General features: G+C 41.8%; 1 protein-coding gene across 5 annotated transcripts in view; it reads right to left on the bottom strand.

The window, feature by feature from the left end:
* The window catches only part of ARVCF (ARVCF delta catenin family member), a 164335-nt gene that overhangs the window by 50615 nt on the left and 91469 nt on the right, over nt 1–22251 (bottom strand). For all 5 annotated transcript variants that reach the window (XM_053959464.1, XM_053959465.1, XM_053959463.1 and 2 more), the window contains exons 4-6: nt 20591–21090; nt 13525–13708; nt 439–556 (exon numbers count right to left, since the gene is read on the bottom strand). In XM_053959464.1, the coding sequence (XP_053815439.1) occupies nt 439–556; nt 13525–13708; nt 20591–21090 (802 nt within the window). The remainder of the gene's footprint in view (nt 1–438; nt 557–13524; nt 13709–20590; nt 21091–22251) is intronic.

Genomic DNA, 22251 nt, shown 5'->3' with positions numbered 1-22251 from the left:
TCTGAAGACATTTCTTAATGTCTAAGCACTTCAGTCTTCAGAGATGGTGCTGAATAAAGTTTTTAAAATGGGAACTGACTCATTTACTGCTTTGTGCATATGGGACTCAATTCTGATTTGGAGACTGCACTTATAAATGCCAATTAAGTAATGCAGAACAATAGCAATAATGTCACTGACAATAAAGGAGTAGGCTTCTCACCTCTCTCAGCGACCAGCCTTTGCTCCCCTCATCAGCCATAGAGGCAAACCCAGCAGCATCCTGCTGATACCCCATCAGCACTACCACGGATACCAGAGATGAGAGGAGGACAATTACTCTATTTTCTGAGGCAAACATAATCCTCTTCTCATACCAGCAACAGAAGTTGGATCCCAGTGCAACACTTCAGCATAAATTGATGCAAACATCCACTGTATTTTAATACTGGAATTCACCTTATTGTCCGTGTCCTTCTTGCCAACGGCAGACTGCAGAGCATGAAGGAGGGCATCCACCAGGCCATCACACTCTCTCAGTCTTCTGCGTGCTTCTGCTCCATCTGAACTTACATTCCTGACAGGAGTTGAAAGAAAATTTAGCCCTGTAACCTTCACTATAAAGTTAAAGGTGCATTGATTTATACTACAATTATTAAGAACTCATCACCTTGGATGAAAAATTAGGAGGCCAAGTAGACTGACAAACCTACTAAATCTCAGTAAAGTATGACAAATTCTCATCTGCAAATCTCTGAGCCTGAACAAAAAAGGGAATATAAAATCCTAGAGGTGCCTACAAACATACTCTGCTTTGCTGGCAAGCCCAGGGACTCACCTTAAACCAGGCTGGAGTCTGCAGAGCAAACAGTATGCAAATCAAAAATTTAATTTCAAAACCAGCAGTTCCAAACTGAAAGATACTTTCACTACCTTAGGTAAAACATGCTAAGTCACAAGATTGCTCAGCAGTATCATGGCCACAGAAACTGAAAAAGCTGTGTGCAGCAGATTCATTACAAAGTCTGGGTCAGTCACTTTTAGTAAGGAAAGGATGACAGTTTACATGGCTTTGAATTTCTCAAAACTCTGCACAAGAGAATAGCACAGGTAGAAGAAGCAAGACAGAGTGGAAGGCTACTTGGAGTTGTTAAAAGTTACATTTATCAATGACTGCAGAAACTATCAGAGGGGACCTTTGAACTTGGCCTCACTCATCCAGTGAGCACAAACTGATACCCCACAGCCTTGCATAAGCATCAATCTGCCATTACCCAAAAAATAAACAAAATTCAAGTCGATTTTCCAAATGCTGCCTTCCCCCCATCCCCCCCTTCTTCTTTAGGGGGAAAATGAAGTGACAAAATTATTCTCAATAGTGCTCACTGACCAAACCTGTATGGAAGCTCTTCCCAAAGTTGAAATGCAGTAATTTTGACAGTAACACAGACAACCTTTCAACTTTCAGGTCTTTGAATCCCACAAAGCCATGTAAGGTTACCTCTCAAAAGCTCAGGACACCATCATTACCTTCTGTTATCAGGATCCTGCAGTCAGTTCTTGCTTTTAACTAGAGGGACTGCCAATCTCCAAGTAATTAACAAATCAATCATGGTCCCCTCCCATGTCCTGGTCATCTGGGCGGGCTGCTCTGTTAATTGGATAGCTAGGAAAATCTACATTTTCTCAGAGACCTCTCAGAATCTGGAGGCACTTAGTTGTGAGCTGGGTGCTTTAACAGCACATTAACTTTCAATTAAGAACACAAATGAAATGCACAGATAGATCTTTTCTCAAATCCTAACACAGCTTCACCTCTAGCAATGGATGATAGGAGGCAGGTAAACTGGATATTAAAATGATTCCACAGGATAGATGGAAGAGAATTCTATATGCTGTTTTCCCATCTCCAGTTGTACTAATCCTTTTGTATCAAAAGCACCAATGTGAATTTTAATGCTACGTCCTTATGAAACTGAAATTAGAATTCAAATTCTCTGAGATACCTTTCAGGAGTTATAACAATAAAAGCAGCTCTACCTTCAAGCATATCTATTAATGTGGAACACTACTTGTTAAGTTTCAGGCTGACAGAAATGCACTACAAATGGTCTTATCTGAAGCTGTGTGTCACATTTTTTATTCCCTCATTAAGTCTCAGAGTGTTAGAATTCACAAGCAACACTTGCAGACTAAAGGCAGAACAGCTCAACTGTGTCACCTTCCTTGCCCTATGGCCCAGAGGAGATTTTTCTCTGGTTCACTTGTGCTATCACACTTGCACCACATTTGTTTTACACTTTGGTTACAAACACCACCACAGTATTGTGTATCCTGCTTTATTACTTCTTGATCTGTACTGGGGCTAATATCAAGGTAGACATTGATAAGGTTATGATTGAAAAAAGTATTTTAATATTGTATCAGTAAGAGTGTGGCCTGCTGATATCATTGCCTCTTCAACTATAATTTTTTTTTTTACTGGAAATTAATGCCTCGAGAAAAAATTCCCACATATATCACCCATAAATAAGCATGAAAACTCTGCAGGATAAGTTAATAGCTAATTAATGCTATGACTAAGTTATCCAGACATCAAACTTTGCAGCTTTAATGTTTTAACTAGCACATCACAAAATGTATCCTTATGAACATCTCATGCAGAAACATCTGCTCTATAAATACACAACTCCTGGGATTTTGTTAGTCCTCCCTCCTTGGGTAATAAGCTTCCTGCAGCCCTTGGGATTTATCCACTCTGGAAGAACAAACCCCATTTCCTTGTAACTGTACCGCAGACCTACAGGAGAGCTCAGCTCCCACTCTTGTCCCAGCAGTCCAAGCAGATCTCACACAGACAAAGCCCAGGGAGATCAGCACTTGCATCATAAGACTGCTCTTCCTGCTGCTCCAACACTGCAAAAGGCAATGAGGATCTCCCAAACTCCATGGAAATATTTGCATTTCAGATCCATGCCAGACATCTCTAAGCTCTAAACTAAGGTGGGCCCTATGAAAACAATGACAGTATGCTCTGACTAAGTTCTCATCTGACCATCCCATGAGAAATGCTGCCAAGTTTAGTTTCCATGATCCAAAGACGCCTTCACAAGTCCATGCAACCCAGGAAAATGCCAGGCTGCATTTCTGCTGTGGCCTTAAGACTCTACCATCGACCTCCTTGAAAAGCATCACCTTGTAGTCATTGCTCAACTTCATCTTGGGTCTTCAGGAGGGGCTGGAGCATGAAAACAAAAGGGATGACATGGACAGAAGAGCTACTGCTGGCACTGGTCATGAAAAAAAGGACCAAAACTGCCATGGAATAATCAACCTGATAGCACACTTCACGACAGGAGTCAGGAAAAATCTCTTCCCATTTCACATCTGTACTGGGATTATTCTGCATCTTGTATCTGTTAAATGTGACGGAATGGAAGATGTAACCAAACCATTGTCCAAAGGAAGCTTTCAAAGCAAGGTTTCTGAACACCTTTCTTCCAAGAGTGACGGAAATCAACAAACACGACGGATTCCAGCAGTTAACAGAGGATTTGCAGTCCCTTTACACAGGGCAACACTCCACAGAAGGAATGCAGAGCCTCACCCAGGCCAGAAACCCATGCAATGGAGATATGTAACATATGGCATCCAGACTTGGAGAAAGCAGAGAGCTTTGCTTTTCATTTAACTTTTCTACACGTTAGACAAGTACTGCTACACACCAGAAGTAATTATTCAGGGGATGAAGTGCTTTACACAAGACACCAAAGAGAAAGGCAGCTGAGACCCCAGCTGAGGTTGCTGCTAACTCTGTTACTTAGGAGACAGGCTGCCTTGCAAGACCTGGAATGGCCAGAAGATATTGCAGTTAAACAAATGATCTCACTGACTTGCTTGCTGGGGCAAATTAATATCAAGAACTTCTGTGGATATAAGTCAAAGCAACTTACAGAAGTTTGAACAACCCTGCAGGGCTTTTGAAGCACTGATGATGGGCAAATAATCTGTTACAAATTAAAATAAAGTTGACTAACCATTGAGAAGGGTGGGAATGGTGAGGGGGAACTACTCAATCTATTTTTACACAAACCAGTGACAAATGAGACCTGCCATTCATCCCCAGTGTTCTGCTCACTTGCCCTGTCTCTTCACCCCCAGGAAGGTCTCTGCTGCTTTCCCTGACTTTCCTGCTTTTCAATACCTTTCCAAGAGTCTATTAAATGACAAATGTATTTTAAAAACAGAAGTGTCTTTCTTATGTCACAATGCAAAGGGTAATAGGAACCTTCAGTGTGCTTCCTGTAAGAGTCTGAAGAACAATTCTAGAAACAAAACACAGAATTACTGCCCATGTGGCTTCAGGTACACAGGAAAGAAACCAACTGGATGACTGATTTTACGTAAAGCAGTAAAGTACAAATCTAATTCCAGAGATTTTAAATCTCCAGCCTTTAGCTAAAAAAAGCAACCTGGGTTCTTCCTCAAATTCTTGGGAGTACAGACTGTGGCCAGGACTAGTGAAAGAGAATTCGTAAGGATATTGCAATATACGCTCTCCCTGGGGAAAAAAACCAAAACAACAAAACAAAGAAGCACTAAGTAAATGTTAAATAAAAGTAAATACCTACGAGCATAGAAACTCATCAGGCTAGGAATACAGTCTGTTGCTATTAAAGACTTCAGAGAATGGGGGCGAGTGTGCTGAGAAATCTGTTCACGCCTTTAGATAAAGTTATCATTATCACCAAAGAGTTGCCTTAATAATATGCAATTCTGAATGCTACATTTACAATTGCAGAACAGAGCTGGCATTCATCGCCCCTAGGAGAGGTGAGCTGTTACTACTGTCTGTGCCACACACCAGAATTATCTTCAAGAGAAAAGACTTAAACGTAATTAAGTACAGGGTACTTAACTTGCACTCTTTCAGTGCAATCATGTGGCAGTGCCCCTCTGTGCTCTCCCTAACAATCCAACAGAGTGGAGATGTGGAGAGCTTTTGGATTGTTTTCTTTTTAATGGTGATGAGAAACTTGAAAAAAAGGCAAAGACACCTTCAGCTCTGAAAATTAAAACTAGTATTTCCAGGACTGTTGTGTCTGTCACTTGGCTGGAGAGCACCATCAGATGCTATCCCACAGTGCTGCAGATGAAGCCAAGGCTGGAGTGTTACTGAACACTTACCCTCCCTGCTTCAGTTCAGCAGGTGTAAAAAGCACTTTGTTTAGAGATCTAGCTGGGAATGAAGACAACAGCTTGGAGACTTTTGCTTTTTCTATAAATAGGAAGTTGAACTGGAAATTTTTAAGACATCCTCCTAGTAACACTTCCACCTTTCCCTGGAAAAATCACAGGTGAGAGCTGAAGCCAAGACAGCAATGAGCTCTTTCCAACCCCTTGCTAGACTCTGAGCAGCACCACCACGAAGGCTTTGCTGTCCAGACACTTGAGTTTTGCATACTTCAGCTGATAAAAGACTGCTTCTCACAAGTCTAGCTTAAAATATATTTGTTGTTCTATCCACCTATTTTGGCAGGCAGAACCCTTGTTATAGAAGCACCCTTCCACACCCACACACTGCTTCACAATAAAGAAATTTTTATTTGGATGCCAGCCAAAGGAGATGGATCAGTAATAGTTGTAATAAACGAACTCTATTTCCAAGTGTATATCTAGGCCCACTATGTCTCAAAGGAGGAATATACAACATTTAAAAATCATTCCATCATTTCATGCAGAAATTGAATGGATTCCATACTTCAGTTCACATCAAGTACCAGAAAGTTTAATTGGTATTAAAGTTCATTGTTCTGAAAACAAGAGCGAAAAAGAAAGAAGCTGCCTATGGCATGAAGATAGCCTGATCCAGGCAGCTCTGGTCAGAGGGCCCTGTACAGCACAATGCAGTTTGGCAGCAAAGAGCTCAATCAGAAATCAAGCAGAGAATGTGGTAAAGAAAGCAGAAAGAAGCCAAAGTCCAAATGAAATACACAGAAAGCCAGAGGAGCTCTACTGATGTTGATTTAGGCAGGGAGCAGCTGGGTAGTTGTTGTTCAGACCTGGGATCCCACTGGACACTGCTGCTCCACTCCAGCATTCACTGACCACCCAAGAGAGCAGCAGCAGAGCAGCCCCAGTTTCTTTGCATGCAAACCCTTCCACCTATTTAAATAAAGTGGCTGGTTTTGTTTAGTTGACCAAATGCTTGAGAGGACATAGCAAAAGCCACCCCTGAAAAAGGGTTTAATGAGCTTAGTCTGTGCTCCAGCAAGTGGCACAGAGCAAGAGATCTACAGAGCACCCTGTAACACCTCATATCCATGTCTGCACTGCCTACAGGAGCTCTCTGAAACAGGCTAGGGCCCAAGAGTATGGTTTAAGAAAGAATGGCCTTGACATCTGTACCTCGCTGTTGGTGGCTTTCTATGCCCAAAACACCTCGTAATGCCTTTTCAGTAAAATGCTGACTGGTTACCTCCTGCATGACCTACTTGGAGGGCCTTAGCTTGCTCTCCTGTAATGCAAAATGATGCAGAAACACACTGCATGAGAATTCCACGATGCCCAGCAGCTACTTAGCTTCCAAGTTATTCCAGTCTCTTCCTGGAAGAAAGGCCAAGGGACTCTGCTTGCTTTATCACATATGCTTGCTGCCATGACAAAGAATCTCAAAAATACAGAAAGGAGGTGGCACTAATCTAACAAAAATCAGGGCTTACAAGCCTTCCAAAGCAGACTACATCCATCAGAATGACTGCAGGGAGCTTTGCTGCAGTCCTGCTCTTCACCCCACCACAGCAACAGACAATTTTTTGTACATTCCCTCTCCTGACAGCCAAGGGAGGAGGGACCTAGGTTCATTCCTAAATAATGACAAAAGGCAGTAAGCAAGTGCACAACTTTAAATTTATATCTCAAGATATGATTGTAAAGCATTAAGATTGCATGTAACTAGGTTATGTCTCTGCTGCTAAAATCTATGCATAATTTATTTATATTACAAGCTAAACATCAGGAACTGTCAGGAGGAACCCTAACAGCTCCTTACTAGCACGAATTAAACGCTCTGCTCATCATATAAGCCCCAGGACAGCCATATGCTGTGATCCTGCACAGTATCAGTAAGCTAATTAAGAAACTGCCTTTGCTCACTCCTCTCTTTTGTGTGGGTTTTTAATTTGAGTTGATTTTCTCCAGTCTGGGTTGGGCAGATAAGCTTCTCCCTTTTCGTGCTACTTGCTGCCTCCAAAGTGAGGATTCACAGGCAAATTTTGGCTCAGTTTTTATCTCCTTCTGTAACTATTCCTTCTCCCAAAGTCCACTTCAAAAGCACCAGCTGCACACCAAAAGACGGACAGTATCTTAGCTCCAGTACCTGGAGCATGAATCTCCCACAGGCTGCACTCTGAACACAACATGAGCACAGCAGCCTCCAAACGCTGGGGGGACAGAGATGGCAGCATCTGCCCTCAGCTCCCCTGGATGGGACAGTGAAGCATTAACCTTTGGGAGGGCTCCTCTCCACATGATCCTGGTTAAATAACTGCCCTGCAAAGCATAGGAAAGGACAACTTGAACTAGGATAGGAGAATACACTGAGAGTAAGAAGGAATGTCAAACAAATGCCTTTGTCAAAGAACCCTTTTTGGAGTTGGGGAGCAGTGTAGCTGCCGAGGAGAGCTCTGTACTAATGCAAATTTGCTGTTGATAAAAAAGATGGAAATGTGAGTTTTCAGGTTTTTAGTTTCTACCTTCTCTGTTGTGCCATGCTTCAGTGAGCAAAGCTCCCTTGACACCAAAGGCAGCTTATCTGGCAGCAGTGTCACCTGAACCTCACCTCCTGCACCCTGCTCTGCACTAGGCAGCACTTCTAGGTCACAGATTGGTGCTTCAGTGCCTTCTTACCTCAGTCAGCGGGAGATGAAGGCTGCCTCCAGTGTATGAGTGCACACAGGACAAATATTAGGTGACTGTCACCACATACTATTATCATGCCTGCAGGAGCTAAAGATGAACAGAACTTGAAAGTAATGCATTTTGAAAGCTCTAATTCCCAGGCACTCTTCTTCAGAGAAAAGCCACACATTAATCATTAATAAGAAAGGAGGGCGTAAGAACCTGGTTTTGATGACCTTACTTCTTTTTGTTCCTCAAATTCAGCACACAGAGATGGGAAGAAAAAACATCACCGATACACTCCATACAAGTGTTTTCGGGGGCAAAGAGAGAGACCTTTTCTGGCCAAACAAGACGTTGCTTGACAAACCCTCTTTACCTCCACGTGCCCCACAGACACACCCACACTCCTGCTACAAACTGTGTGTGCAGGCTGTGTCTGGGTACACACACATGTTACTAATATATAAAGACAGGAGGCAGTGTTACCTGTGACTGAAACACTGCAAGTGACACCTGCAGGACAAGATGCACAGGCATGTACCATAATGCTCTGTCCTCCTCAGAAAAAGGCTCAGAACATTTGCATACAAAAATTATTTGACACATCCCAAGTATTATTGATTTACCATCAAGCTCTTGCAGTCACTCTTCCTCTGAAGTACCTAAGAGGGGCCTGCAGATACTTTTACATCGTTTCTCAACCTGGTGGAGTGTATTTCTGGCTCTGAATTCCCTGAGTCCTTATACTATGTCTTTGAACATCGTATCTCACATTCACCAAACCTCTCAGGTGTGATTCCATGGGACCAAACCCTTAATTTACACCTACAGGAGTTGTTTATTCCCAGCTGATGTCTGTAGGATGAACCATTTCAAAATCCTTGAACTACTGGTATTTACAGCAACTTCAGGGGAAGGTACATACCAAGGTGCCAGTCCCACATTAAAGATGGAAGAGTGAAGATCAGTGAAATCTAGATCCCCTAAGGCACTTAGCAGCCTGAACCTCATCAAAGCCAGAAGGAGACAGGGCTATTAAAAATTAGACCACAAAAAGGTTTATACCATTAATCTTGCCTGTAATTATGTCAGTGCACTAGCACACCAGCAAATAAATCCACACTTCTCAAGTCTCCTGGTACAGCTCCAGCCACCAGGCTGTCCCTTCCCTTCTCAGCGAAGGGGCTGATGTTGGACAAGCTGTTATGTGCAATCTCCAGCTGAAGAATGGATGTTTTTAGGGAAAGTCAGGTGGGTGCAGTTTGTTTGTGTTCATACACCTCGGCCAGGGCTCTGAACCCTGAGGATGTTTGTGAATGCGAATTTCTGTGTACTTGGAGAACTGACAAGAAACGCTGCAACTACAGATGGTACCCCTGGAAAAAGGAGCACTTTGCATCTGTTTGCTATGCAAATTAATTCATTTAACATTTGTTGACAGCAGGTCAGTTTAGCACAGGAATCAGGCTAGAAAGCTGGCAATTTAGGAACTAAGTTCTACTCTGTCCTCTTATAAGTGAAAAAATCTAGGAGAATTAAAAGTAATTAGGCAAAAACCAGCAATTAAGACTACAATGAATTTAATTTTTAAATCATTAAAATCCTTGCTGCTGCCAGAGAATTAGGAATCATGGTGGTTATCTCCACACACAACTAACAAGACGATGTGACTGCAACAGTGCTTGGACCCACAGATGCAGCAATTCCCATGAAAAGCAGGGAAGCATCTTAGGAGAAACAGGGGACCCAGGGAAGGTCTCTGGTACTGCCTGGGCGTTCATGAACCACAGATCCATCTTTCCTACAGGAGCTCAATTCATGCTCTTCTCCCGAAGCACCTCAATGTCTGGGTAAAAGTTGTAGGAAGGATCATGAAATGGCCTCATGAAGATGCACCAAATAATTCCATTATTTCACCAGGAGTGCTATTTGAAGACAAATACTTCTGGAGTGCAAATCCCAGTACGGATTTAATTGTTTAAAGAAAAAAAAAAAAAAAAAAAAGGCAGTAACTAGAAGAGACATTCTCCACATACCTAAAAGAATAAAATACAATGTGAAGACATAAAACTTGCACTGCAAATGAAATGAAGGAACATCTGTGCATACTTAATGATTCTCCTATGGCAAGCAAATGTCTTCCTTACTTCTTCCCCAGTCCTACTGCTTCATAACCAAAAATCCACTTTGCTTTGTCTTTTACTGTTCCTTTCCATATTTCTACCAATTATGTTTCTTTTATCAGCTTCAACAAGAATACCTCTGTTTTATAAAATGACACCCAGGGCAGCATCCCTCACAAGGCTAGTGACCATTTGCAGCAGTAAAGTGATTATGGATATTGCAGATCTATTCATCACATTGTGTCTACCCTTAGAAACACAGCAATGTAAGAGGAAGCATCTTTTTCCTGATCTCAGGATGAGAATGAAGACAAAATTACCATCACCTGCACTGGTTTCTGAAAACTTCAGTGGTCAAGATTATAAAAGAACATCCAATAAATTTCATTATCAGATAATATTTTGCAAATTGGATGTACTGCCAATTTCCAAAGGATTCCTCCAAACATTTCTTTGAACAGAGTTTTTGGCAAGTCAAGTGCAGAGTGAGATGGCACAGAGAACCCATCAGCCATGTTCCAGATGATACCAGGATTCAAAATATCCCTACAATGGGCACTACCACAGGAGAGGGCCTGACTTCAGGACCCCTTTAAATAAACAACAGTCAGCACAGACCTTCACCAGTGGCCTTTTCCTCCTTGGATTCCCACTGGCCCTCTGTGTGTGTAGTCAGCTACAGTAGCCTGGAGTGGGCACCACTGAGTGTCCCAGGTAATCCCAGAATGAAATAACATGGCAAAGCAGCTTTCTTGAATGGCTTTTCTGATGATAAACTGTGAGCAGCTTCTCTGATTTCCAGCTTGTAAATGACCAGGTCCAATGTTTTTCAGTATCAGACACAGATAAAGAGCAGGTCAATTGCTAGATGCAAGTCCTGTGGTCACACAAACCAAAATCAGTATCCAGCATCACAGCAGGAATTTTCTTACTTCAGCAAGTGGGTAAATCAGGGCTATAGAAAGCCAGAAAGCCAGCTCAGCTCCAGCCAAGGGCAGAGTGCATGGATCATGGCTCTTATCTTGTAAGTCAATCCCCAGCCCTGGTGCAGGTAAAGATCTTTGCTCAGGTATTGGCCCCAATTACTGACCCTGCAGCTGAAGCATCCTTCCATCCCACATGTGCCTGCCACACCACACCATCCCTGCTGTTGATGCAGCTCTTAATCCACCCTGAGGCACTGGGCCAAGGTGACTACAGAGCTCACCCCGACCTACTCAGACCTGCACACACACCAGCACCTGAACCCCTGAAGTGAGGAGGGAGAGACACAAGTTACTCAGGGGAAAATGGGTAAGACTGGAAAGGAAAGTGGGATGGACCAGGAATTTAAGAAGAGGTAAAGCTAAATAATTGTAGTGTGGGGTTTTTTTAATTACTTGCTTTTAATTATTTTGAAATGAGTGTTTCCATGGCTCCACATTATCAAAGGAGAAACCCAGATTAAGAACAAAGTAAAGATGAATAAGCAGCGTTAAAAAAAAAGCGGCAAGTAATAATTAACTGGCAGTTCATGCTGTGAATCACTGAGTTTGGAAGAAACTCGCCCACATCTGTTGATAAACTTCATTAACTGAAAAAATGATACTGAAACAAATGCCATGATGCATGCACAGTGCCTGTCTTCTGCTTAGATACCTAAACTGCAAGGACACCTGAAACCTCAGAAACTCAGAGATCGTTCCAGTTATTTTGGGAGACAACGCAGCTCACACCTGAGGCTCACTTCCAAAGGGGACAAAGGGAGGCTGGCACATAATCAAGAGGCCTAATCTCCCAATTAAATATCAAACTGGTGAACAGTTTGTAGTCTGCAATAAGCTACATTCGTGGAAATTGAATTTCTAGGACCAGCTACTGTGTCAATGAGAGAAGCATAGGCAAAGGGTTTTTAAACACTGGTATCTGTCAGACAGATGGCTGCAACAATTTATTCTCTGTTGGTGTTAACTATCACATCTTGCTGCTGCTTTTAAAGATGAGCTGCACAGGATTTCAGCACACAACACAAAATAATTTCCAACAGTTTTAATGTTAATTACTTTTGATATGTCCATTTAGACACCTAATCTGGAAGTGCTCTACCAACGGTGTGTGTAATACCCCTGACACGGGAATAGGAAGCACAATCAGCTGAAAGGCAGCTCGTACCCACCTGCTCCTGCACCCACTCACCTCACTGCATGAAGTGAGCAGACAGCAGGGCAGTTCTCCCCAGTTCCTGTGCAAGAGGCTGCTGTCTCCATGGCTCAGCACAGACAGGGACAGATTACCTTTTCCAGATTACCTTTCTCTGCTCTCACATCCCCATCTACCTTAGGCAGCCTCAGTCAAGCATGAGATCACCTCGCCTCACATCTGATGGAAGCTTCAAATTTTCCACAAGGAAGCACTAAGTCCCTCCTGACTATGACAGCAGAGACCAGAGATGAGAGGACTGTAAGACATGTCCCCCTTCAAAAGCAGAAACAGCCACCACTCACTGGGTGTCGCCTGATGCATTTCAGGTTGCATCAGGACCACTTTGAAATACCAGAAGTTTAAATTCTCTACATCTCAGTACTATGTTTCACACCCTTCTTCATAGGCTTTAAGAATACAATGTCCAAAAGGGCACAAGCTTCTGAGTGTCCTGTTAAACCAGTGCCTTACTTTAAAATTTAAAAAAAACCCAAAAACACAAAACAAAAACCCGCAAAAACCCAAACCAAATTGATCAACAAACCAAGAGATACCCTGGAGTACAGAAGTTCAAGTGGATCCACATACTAATAAAATTTTATGATGTGGATTAGGGTAGTCTGCTAATGACTAATTTATTGTCTATACTTATTGGAGAATCTCATATTCATTGAGATAATCCTTTTATTCCCTCACCATGACTAATTTCCTCTTGCAGAACACCCTTAGAAATGAGACACTAGTAAGTAAAAACCTATGATGTCTGGAGTCTGCTTAAAGGACCTCAGCTTCCAGTGGGACTGCAAATAATTTCAGTAATGGGCCCTTCCAGAACACTTTTCATTACTTTCTTCATTTGTGAAGTTACTTGGGGGAATAGCTATTGCAATTTAGAGACCACAAGCCCAAGAAACAGAAATGAACCAACTTCTGAAGATGCATTAATCAGTAGAAATCTGACAGGAGTACATTTAAGAGCAAGAGAAGGTATAATGCCAAATCTTTATTAGTTTTATTCAAACTAACTGACTTCTTCACAAAGCTGAAGAATCTAAACTGAACGTAACTTTTTGTTCTCAAAAGAAAAGTGAGACCCACTGTGTTTAGGGAACATTGGTTCTTCAGACTGCATTAGGACTCCTCCTAATTCCAGCTTTTAGCATGAACTGCCCTGCTCTCAAGGTGCTTTCAGAATTGCAAACACAGTATGAAACCAGAAAGGCTCCTTTGCAAGGAATTTTAGAAGGAACATTTAGAATCCTAAATAGTCAGTAGCTCAAAATCCTCACTAAAAACCTCCAAGAAACTACAGGGGAAAAACTCCGCAGCTGCGCCTTACCGCAAGCAGCCCGAGGTGTTCTTGAAGACCGTTGTCCACTCGGCGTCGCGCGGCTTCGAGTCCTCGTTGGGCTCGCTCTCCCAGCCCGAGTGCGGGATGATCACCTCGTTGGTCAGCGTCTGCAGACCATGGTTGATGATGACCATCTTCAGGGGCTCGTAGGAGGATAAATTCCACAGGGTGCCTGCAGGGGATTATTAAATAACCAGAGTATAACAACTATATTAAATCTGAAGGGTAAATAGAATCACAGGATTCACAGTGCTTGAAGGTTAAATCATAAAACTAAACAAGAAGGCGAAGCAACTTGATGAGATGCCAGACCAGAACCAGCTTAGGGAAAATCCCACAGCTTCTTCAACAAAGCACAGAAGTACTTTTATCAGGACATGGATATTGTTGAACTCATCAAGCCCTACACAGAGTACATAAAGGTGATGTACTACTGGAGATTAATAGGCTTTTTCTGCTGTATACAAAATTGTGTTACACTTTCAAGTCTAACTATGCCTCAAAAAGTAAAAATTCATCCAGTAAGGCAAAGTATATTGAGCAAGTCCTAGGAGAGATGAATTTCTGGAGGATCACTGATCTTATGCTTATCTTCTGCACAAGATAATATTTCATTCAAGTCTCTTTTCTATTATTTATTTTCTCATTTTCCTGTCACAAGCAATATCTGTGTTCAAATCTCCTGGTGCCACAAACATATGACTTCTTGAAGAAGCTGGAAAACAGAACTCCACTGTCTTTTCATTTTTAACTCAATTATGAGCCAAAGTAGACAGAAGTCAAACATCAAAACCGAATAACAGAACAACAGCTTTATAGCTGCCTAATACCCAGTGCTAGATAAGTGATACAGCCTCCCAGCAGACCTGTATCAGTGTCCTGACAGTTATTACTCATCAGAGTAGGACTAAAACAGAATGCTCACTTCAGAGAGAATTTCTGCATAGACCCAGCCTGGTACCATCTGAGAACTGTCAGTAACAACACTTGGAGGGAGCCAGACAAACGCTTTTGGTCTCCAAGGAAAAGTGTGAGTTCCAGCAAAATTTTCAGACAGCCCAAACAGAAAACCCAGACTCCCCAAAACACACAAGGAACCTTTCCTAAACTGATGGAATATCAACCTGAGGCTCCCATGTTACAACCACTATGGACTTGTGCAGATTACAGTGCAAACTGTAAATCTCCACCTCATTTTATATACATCTAAAAAACACAACAGAACAACAGAAGTGCAACCTTTTGTTTCAGCCCCTTTCAATCTTTCCTGGAGCAGTGATGTAATCAGTTACCTCTAGAGTGGAACTACAAAGGTAAATTTTACTGCTTAAAAAGAACAAGGCAGATATGTAACTAAAAAGTCAAGAATACCTTCAAAATTTCCAAGAGCTCTAATATTACAGGATTGTATTAAAGTTTTCCAGTGCTAAAACCTTTTGCTTGTTTTAAGACTTAGAGATTTGTGTCTAGACTTCAATACCTTCAACCACAGCATGTAAAATAAAATCACCACCTCCAAACTCTTCCTATATTCTCATTCACCAGAGGTTATTTCAAGAAACGAAATGCAACTGTGGATTCAACAGAGTTCCAACTGAATTGCAGCATCAACCTGCCCATCTACCACCAGCTTTAATGCTGTAACCCCACCCTGACAAGAGAACCACCTGCCCCAATGGAAGCAGCTCCTCTACATACACAGACTTTTTATTAAGGGGCTGGCTGTAACTTACACAATGAACTGTTTAGGGCAAACACAATTTGATTGTAAATCTCAGTGACTGACTACAAGACAAATGGAACTGGAGTTACACAGAACATTTCCCCCACTCTCTTTGACAAAAACTCCCTCAGCATTTTACAAGCTTTCAATTTCTCATCTGCCTCCCATCTCTACAATCTTCCATACAAAACAATAACTGAAGAAGAATGAAAGACAGCCTTACTATTAAAAAAATTAGTGCAAACTCTTCAAATTATTCAAAAGGTCAAAGCACTTAAATTTATAATATTCTCCTTGATAGTTGCATAAGGAAATCCAAAAGAATCCCTCTGCTGAAAAGCATTTAGCAAGGGAAAATGAGCAGCATTTAAAAGAAATATAGCACAAAATAAACAGATGTGAGGGAGTCCTGTGGTTCCAAAGACAGAGAAAAAACTTCAGGTTGAACACTGACTTCATATTTTCATGGGGAAAATATTTCACAAGAAAGGATATAGAAAATAAACACACTGATAGTACATTTTTCTTATTCAAAATTATGAAACAAAGACCTCTAAATTCCAGCATCCTTTCTGCTCTAGAGCAAATGAAGTCTGTGGAAAGGTCACTGATAGTGACAGCCTTTAGGTTAAGGGGACAAATTCAGATCCAACTGTAGCATTTAGCAGTACAAAAAAAAAAAAAAAAAATCAGAGGGAAAAAATTGCTGTAAATTTGACATCCATCTTAAATATCATCCTCTTTTACTCTTGGCCTAACACAGTAATGTTTCACCAAGCTGGAAACAGTGTTTTTAAAACTCTGATCAATTGAAATGAACAGCACTCAGGAGAAATCATGTCACTAACACAGCAGCACAAGGTGAATGAAGTTATCTAAATTTTCCATGCACTTTCACTACAAGTCTTGGCCTTTTTAACCAGAGACTGCATGAATTTTAGGACAAGAGAAAGATGAAGTATTGCTCTTCAGAAGATGAACATGATGCCTAGCTATTTTTTATTCATAAATACTGTGGGTAATGTACTTATGTACTTGTGGCTTCAACCATCATCCCTGATTTTCCAATATATTAAGCAGGGAAAATAACTACAAGCTTTTATTTCAAAAAAAATCCAACATCAACAAGAAACCAGAAGCTGTTTAATTCCTTTTCTGTGGTCCATACCAGATAGTTTATCACTTGGAAAAATAAGCACACTGCAATATATTCCCTGAGGAATTCCTGTTGCGTGTTGGTTGTGGGGGGCATTTGTTTGATAGACTTGTTTGTATCCAAGTCCTGAAGACTGGAGCTGTGCTCTTTTCAGCAGTGTTGAGCACCAGAACATGAGCCAGTGTGTGACAGAACACACCACAGACAAGGACCTTCTTCTGAGAAGCCCTGGAATAGCAAATGGAAGGGGAAAGCTCATCTGAGATCAACAAGCTGAAGAGAGCAGGGTACTTCTCCAAAGAGGAGTCCAGGTCTGAGCAGCTGACAGGACCTCAGCACACATCAGTGCCCAGGAGCGGGGAGTTCTGAGCCAGCTGCTTTATCTGCAAGTTGCTATTCAAGCATTAGATCAAAATACCTCATTCTGCAGAGAATTTTGAAGGTCAATCATTTTTCAATTATAACCAATTTGAAGCATCATGTCCTGCACCACTTAAAATCAGTGCAATGTCATTAAACAACAAAATTACTCCAACGTTCTCACAAAGAACAAAATTATTCATTAAAGCTTCCAACTTCTGATTGCTTTTCAAAGAATGTAATAGAATTTTGGTCTTGCATATCTGATGGGAACATTTCCTCCACAAAAACCTTATCATTCAAGATAAAACTTTTGTAGCTTTCCCAGTCAGAACAGATTTAATTCCTTATCAGCTTAATCCTCATTTCTCTCTTTTTCTCAAGAAAATGATCTGAGAGTACAGCAGTACAGCTGCAAGCCTAGCAAGAAATGAAGGAAGAATTTTATGGAGTATTTCTCAACACAGCTCTAGTCATGATTTACTTATGGACACTCTAACACTTAAATCAAGCTTTTTTCAGTGCAGTAGCTAGGAAACATTTTGTAACTCCACATTCCAAAAAGAAAGAGAAGTGAGACCTGTGGTATTTTATGAATGTATCTTTGAGTTTAGAAGGCAGTTTTTTGCACACTTCACAGATCTCTGACCTTGAGGGACATCATGTTTAGTGCCATTTGTCAAGTGCACTGTTTTACCTGGTAAAACAGTGATGGCACTAACCCAAAGAAGTTTTCCAAATTCTGATAAAACCAGTGCTATCTGTAAGGCAAAAATCTACAGACTGGCTTAATCTGGCAGCAGTGGTGTATCAGTACACTCTGCCTGTTCCAGAAGTTAATGTCAAAACAGTTGTCTAACTTCTCCAAGTGTGTATCCTGGGAAGTGCTCAAGGGAGCACTCCCAGCACAGCCAGACTCACTCGTTCAGCACTGATGCCACACATCTGATTTCTCCCTCGATGCTGCATGCACCTCTTGGGTGTTTTTAACTCACTGGCCTGGCTTCTTCCCCACTCCATTAACAGTGACCAGATCCAGCTGTGGCTGCTGCATCAGATCAAGCAAAGGAGAAGGCGTGGAGCTGTCAAGGACTGGCTCTCACATTAGATGGCAAGGATGGTCTCTTTTGCCTGAAAGCCCTGCTTCAAACAGGGTGTCCTACTGTGTGACCCAGGTACCTCCTGCCCTGCAGGCAGGCAGTATTCCACAGCCAGAGAAACAAAACTTCAAGCCTAGAACTGCTCTTGAATTCAGACAACTGAATTACTTAAACTTCTTTGAATTATTTCAATCTCTTTGGAAAGTAGGATTATTTTATCATTTGTCCTTAGCTGGGATGACCAGCTGGTGATTACTACTGAGCTTTTGAAAAGCAGCCAGTATTGAGTTAAAGAAAGATTAAACTGTAGAAAAATCAATGTGTCATACCAAACTTGAATTTGGAGCCTGTTAAAAGAAATAAACACAAATGCTGTATGCTATTGTATTTTCTTTTCTTTTTTTTTTTTTTTTTCTTTTTCCTAACACATTGCTGATGAAGTCCCCAGACATTTCACTCCAGACACACTGAAAAACTTTCATGGCAAAGGTAGGCCTTGGTTTATCACTAGGGCAAGGCACCCAGATAGGAAGTTGTGATTGCTACCAGGAGAACATCGGAATTGTGGTCTGAATTTCCGAGGCTGCAGAACACAGTCCTTTTGTAGCAGCCCTCCCTGAATGCTCCCTTTGCACTTCAAGCTGGCTCTTGTTTCTCTCTGCTGACTTTTGGAGCTCATTTTACAAATGGACAATTCCACATTATCAGCCAGAGCTTTGAACACAGACTGCAAGTACAGCAGCAGCAGTCACAGAGGCATTGCTGGAATATTCTTCTTTTCTGTGCTGATGCTTGAATGTCTCACACCGGATCTGGTGATATCATTTTAGAAGGGGAACGAAATTATTCCTGGTTAGGTGGAGATTAAATACACATCATCTGTTACTGGACATCTGTTTAGGTTAATGCCCTTAGTATTCCTGGTGTTTTTGAATAAGGGGAAATAAAGAGCTCTAAGTAACAAAAGCCAAGGTGGAATAAAAACACTGTATTTAATTGGCAAAAACTACTGCCAAATAAAATGCATTTGAACTCTAAAGCTAATTAAACAATGGGAAATCAAAACAATTGCCATTTACAGTGAAAAGGAAAAACATCCAGTTTGCTTTTGCCATCTCAGAAATGACTGATTACCACCTAGCACTATAATGATATTCCTTCAGAGTAAATTATAGACTGGCTTCTCCTTTCTTGAATCTAAGGAAATAAATTTATTGCTTCTCAGCACTCCAGAAATGAGTGTTGATTAAACTAGAACAGTAGATAAACAGATATTCTTTATTAAAAAAAAAATAAAGTCTGCCATCACATTGAGTGCAACAAATGGAATATAAATAGCACCTGCAGAGTTTCCATGTTGAGGCAGAGCACAGACAGCTCTCCAAGCACAACCAGCACGTGCTACTCAGAGGTTCTCTGACAAAACAGACAGCTCTCCTTTGCCAGCTCACTGGAAAAAGGCTGGGAAATTATCCCTGCTAGTTTCAACACTGTATATTTAGACCTAGTTTGCTAAATAGCCTATAATGGCTGTGGAAGAACAGATGGAACACCCAAGGCCACTGTTCATCTCAGAGAATTATGATTACCAGTAAAAACCTAAAGAGAGCTACTATAATTTTTGAGGAAATTACAGAATTATGATGTTTACCTCTAATGGCTTAATCAATGTTTGCAACAGGGTCTACCTTTACAAGCCAACATTGGTAAGGCAGCTAAACAGTTTCAGCCCTGGACCCATTTCCATCCTCACAAAGCTTTCAGGAAAAATTCTGTTTTGGCACAGAAATTCATTGGAACTGCTCTGGTCTCCATCCAAACATCCCCCGCGGCTTCTGAGAAGAGAAAGGGAAATCCATTTCACTCCTCATGATTTATGGGAGACTGAAGAACAATATCTTTCTCCTTACTTTAAGAGCTGACATACTTTTCTACCCTTTCCCACTTAATGGCTGAACTTTGAAACTTGGCATATACTTTACTGCTCTTTTTGGATGATGCCCAAGACTTAAGTTCAAATTAAAACAGGTTAAAATAATGGAGCTGTATTTGAAAACTCCCTGCAAAGTGCGCATGAATTCAGTAACCTGAAACGTAATTCTCCCTTTTCCAACCTTTGCAACAAACAAATCCAGGTCTGAAGTAACCAAAGCAGACCCTATGCTCCCTAAAAACTGAGTTTTCCAGCCCAGAAGTGCTACAACTTTATATAGAGCCTCAGAGTCCTGAGCACCAGGTTGGAAGTGTTCCTGATGAGACTGACTGTTCTCTAAATATGAGGGAGTGGGGACATGGCAGCAGGATTGTTTTATAAGAGATTAACAAGGAAAGATTTAGCTCAGCATATCTTACCTCATGATTGCAACACGCTGAGGGCACGTGCACTACAAATTACCTGTCAATGGAGCTGCTGTAACTCATTTCAGCTTCAGTACCCCAAGCACGTGCTACTGCATGCGACACCCAAGGAGCAGCATCCATCCCCCAGCAGCCAGGGAATCCCAAGGGCACCACACACACCCACAGAGATGATCTCGATCCCCTCCTGACGGGCACGTGTCAGGCTCTCACCCCACAAACGTGGTGCAGCTACAGAACAGCTGCAGCCAGTGATCTAAATTCTCCTTCAGCATTGTAATCTCCAGAAATTCTTGTTCCTGAAGCTGAAAGAACTGTTCTAAAGACTAATCCATTAACAAAATCACAGACACTGACCTGTAATTAGCTCTCTGACTTCCATGTCGTTTGTTTTTCGCAACAGCCTGATCAATGCAGGGATCCCATCACAGTTCTTTATAGCCACTTTGTTTTCATTATCCTTCCCATAGGAGATGTTTCTGAGAGCCCCACAGGCCTTACGATGGACCTCAGGCTTTGGATGATCCAGCAGGCCCACCAGAATAGGGATCCCCTTGAGGTGCCTGACGTCCTTTTTGATTTTGTCGTTCTCGTAGCACAGGTGCTGCAGGTAGGCCGCGGCGTTGGACTTGACGGGGTCGATGGGGTGGCTGAGCATGGCGATGACCTCGGGCAGGTCGGGGTCCCTCCAGCGCGGGTCCTTGCGGATGCTGTCGATGGACGGCGAGCGCTTCCCCAGCCGGTCAATGCTGGCCATGCTGCCCCGCTCCGGCTGCGCCAGCGGCGCCGCGTAGCCGCCGTGCAGGTACGGGATCCTCTCCTCAACCATCTCCGTCTCGATGGGGTCATCGTAGCCCCTGGGAGAAGCAACGGTCCCAAGACAAAGAAAGGGGGGAAAAAAGAAGAAAAAAAGCACGTTTAAACACTTAGTGACTCTGAGGCAATATGGAGATTTCAGCCACAAGCACACTTTTTAATATCACAAACATCACTGGGGCAGCATATTTACAGTTTCTAATAATTTATTTGGAGTAACTTGAAACTTAACCATAGTTGAGTTCTCAGCAGTGATGGGACTCCAGCACAGGGGTTGTTTGGCTAGCAATGAAATGATGACAGGAACTGCAAGCCATCAAACAGATTGCTTTCATTTTGGTCACTTAGCAAAGCAATTACAACAGAGCTGGATTACATTTAGTAGGAAACACTGATCTTCATTAATGCTGCTACTTCTGCAACAAACCAAAACTCTAATTAAAGGCATTCAAGGCCTGGTCAGGGACCGCAGATATATTTCAGCAAGTCTGACAAGTTCCACGACATTTCCATGTTGATGCTTAGACAAGCATACTCTAAACACTACTTTTAATCGATATTGCCATAAACCACCCTCTTATATATATTTTTTTTCAAACCTTTTGCTTTACATCTTTTTCCTGGACAGGTTTGCTACTGTCTCAGTATTACAGCTAGCTCAGTCAATCAAGTGGTTCTAATTGCTACAAAATGTTTCTTAAAATCTTTCATCTAAAGCACTGAATGATGTTATTGAACCATTTCTGCTGTCATGCTGAAGTATAGGCTATTAGAAGTCAGGAAGAAAACGGAACTTGCTGTCATCCCAAAGGGACTGATAATTAAACTAGGCTCTGGGGAGAAGAGCAACCGGAGGTGGAGACTGAACTTAGTCTTGTACAATTAACGCTTTTAATGTTAGAAGTGCCTCTCCTGACTTTACAGTGCTTTAATTGCTGTTCTAAACCATAAACTGAATGAAAGGATAAAAATGGGCAAGTATCCAAAACTCAGAATGAATCTGAAGAAATCCGTTTATTGATGCAGTTATTTGTATATGTATAATTCAGCAGTTGCTCTACACAGTAATTTACACTCTCTGGACAGTCATGTTTTCTGTTACAGAACAAAGCTGCTTCCATCACTCCAAGCAGAAAGCAACAACACTGAAACAATTTACTTCTGTGAATGCACATGGGGCAGAAGGAATAACAAAACCTCTT

This window comes from Vidua chalybeata, chromosome 18, assembly GCF_026979565.1.
Source record: "Vidua chalybeata isolate OUT-0048 chromosome 18, bVidCha1 merged haplotype, whole genome shotgun sequence".
Taxonomy (NCBI): domain Eukaryota; kingdom Metazoa; phylum Chordata; class Aves; order Passeriformes; family Viduidae; genus Vidua; species Vidua chalybeata.
The sequence above is the reverse complement of the archived record's forward strand: the minus strand, read 5'-3'. Positions and strand labels throughout refer to the sequence as shown.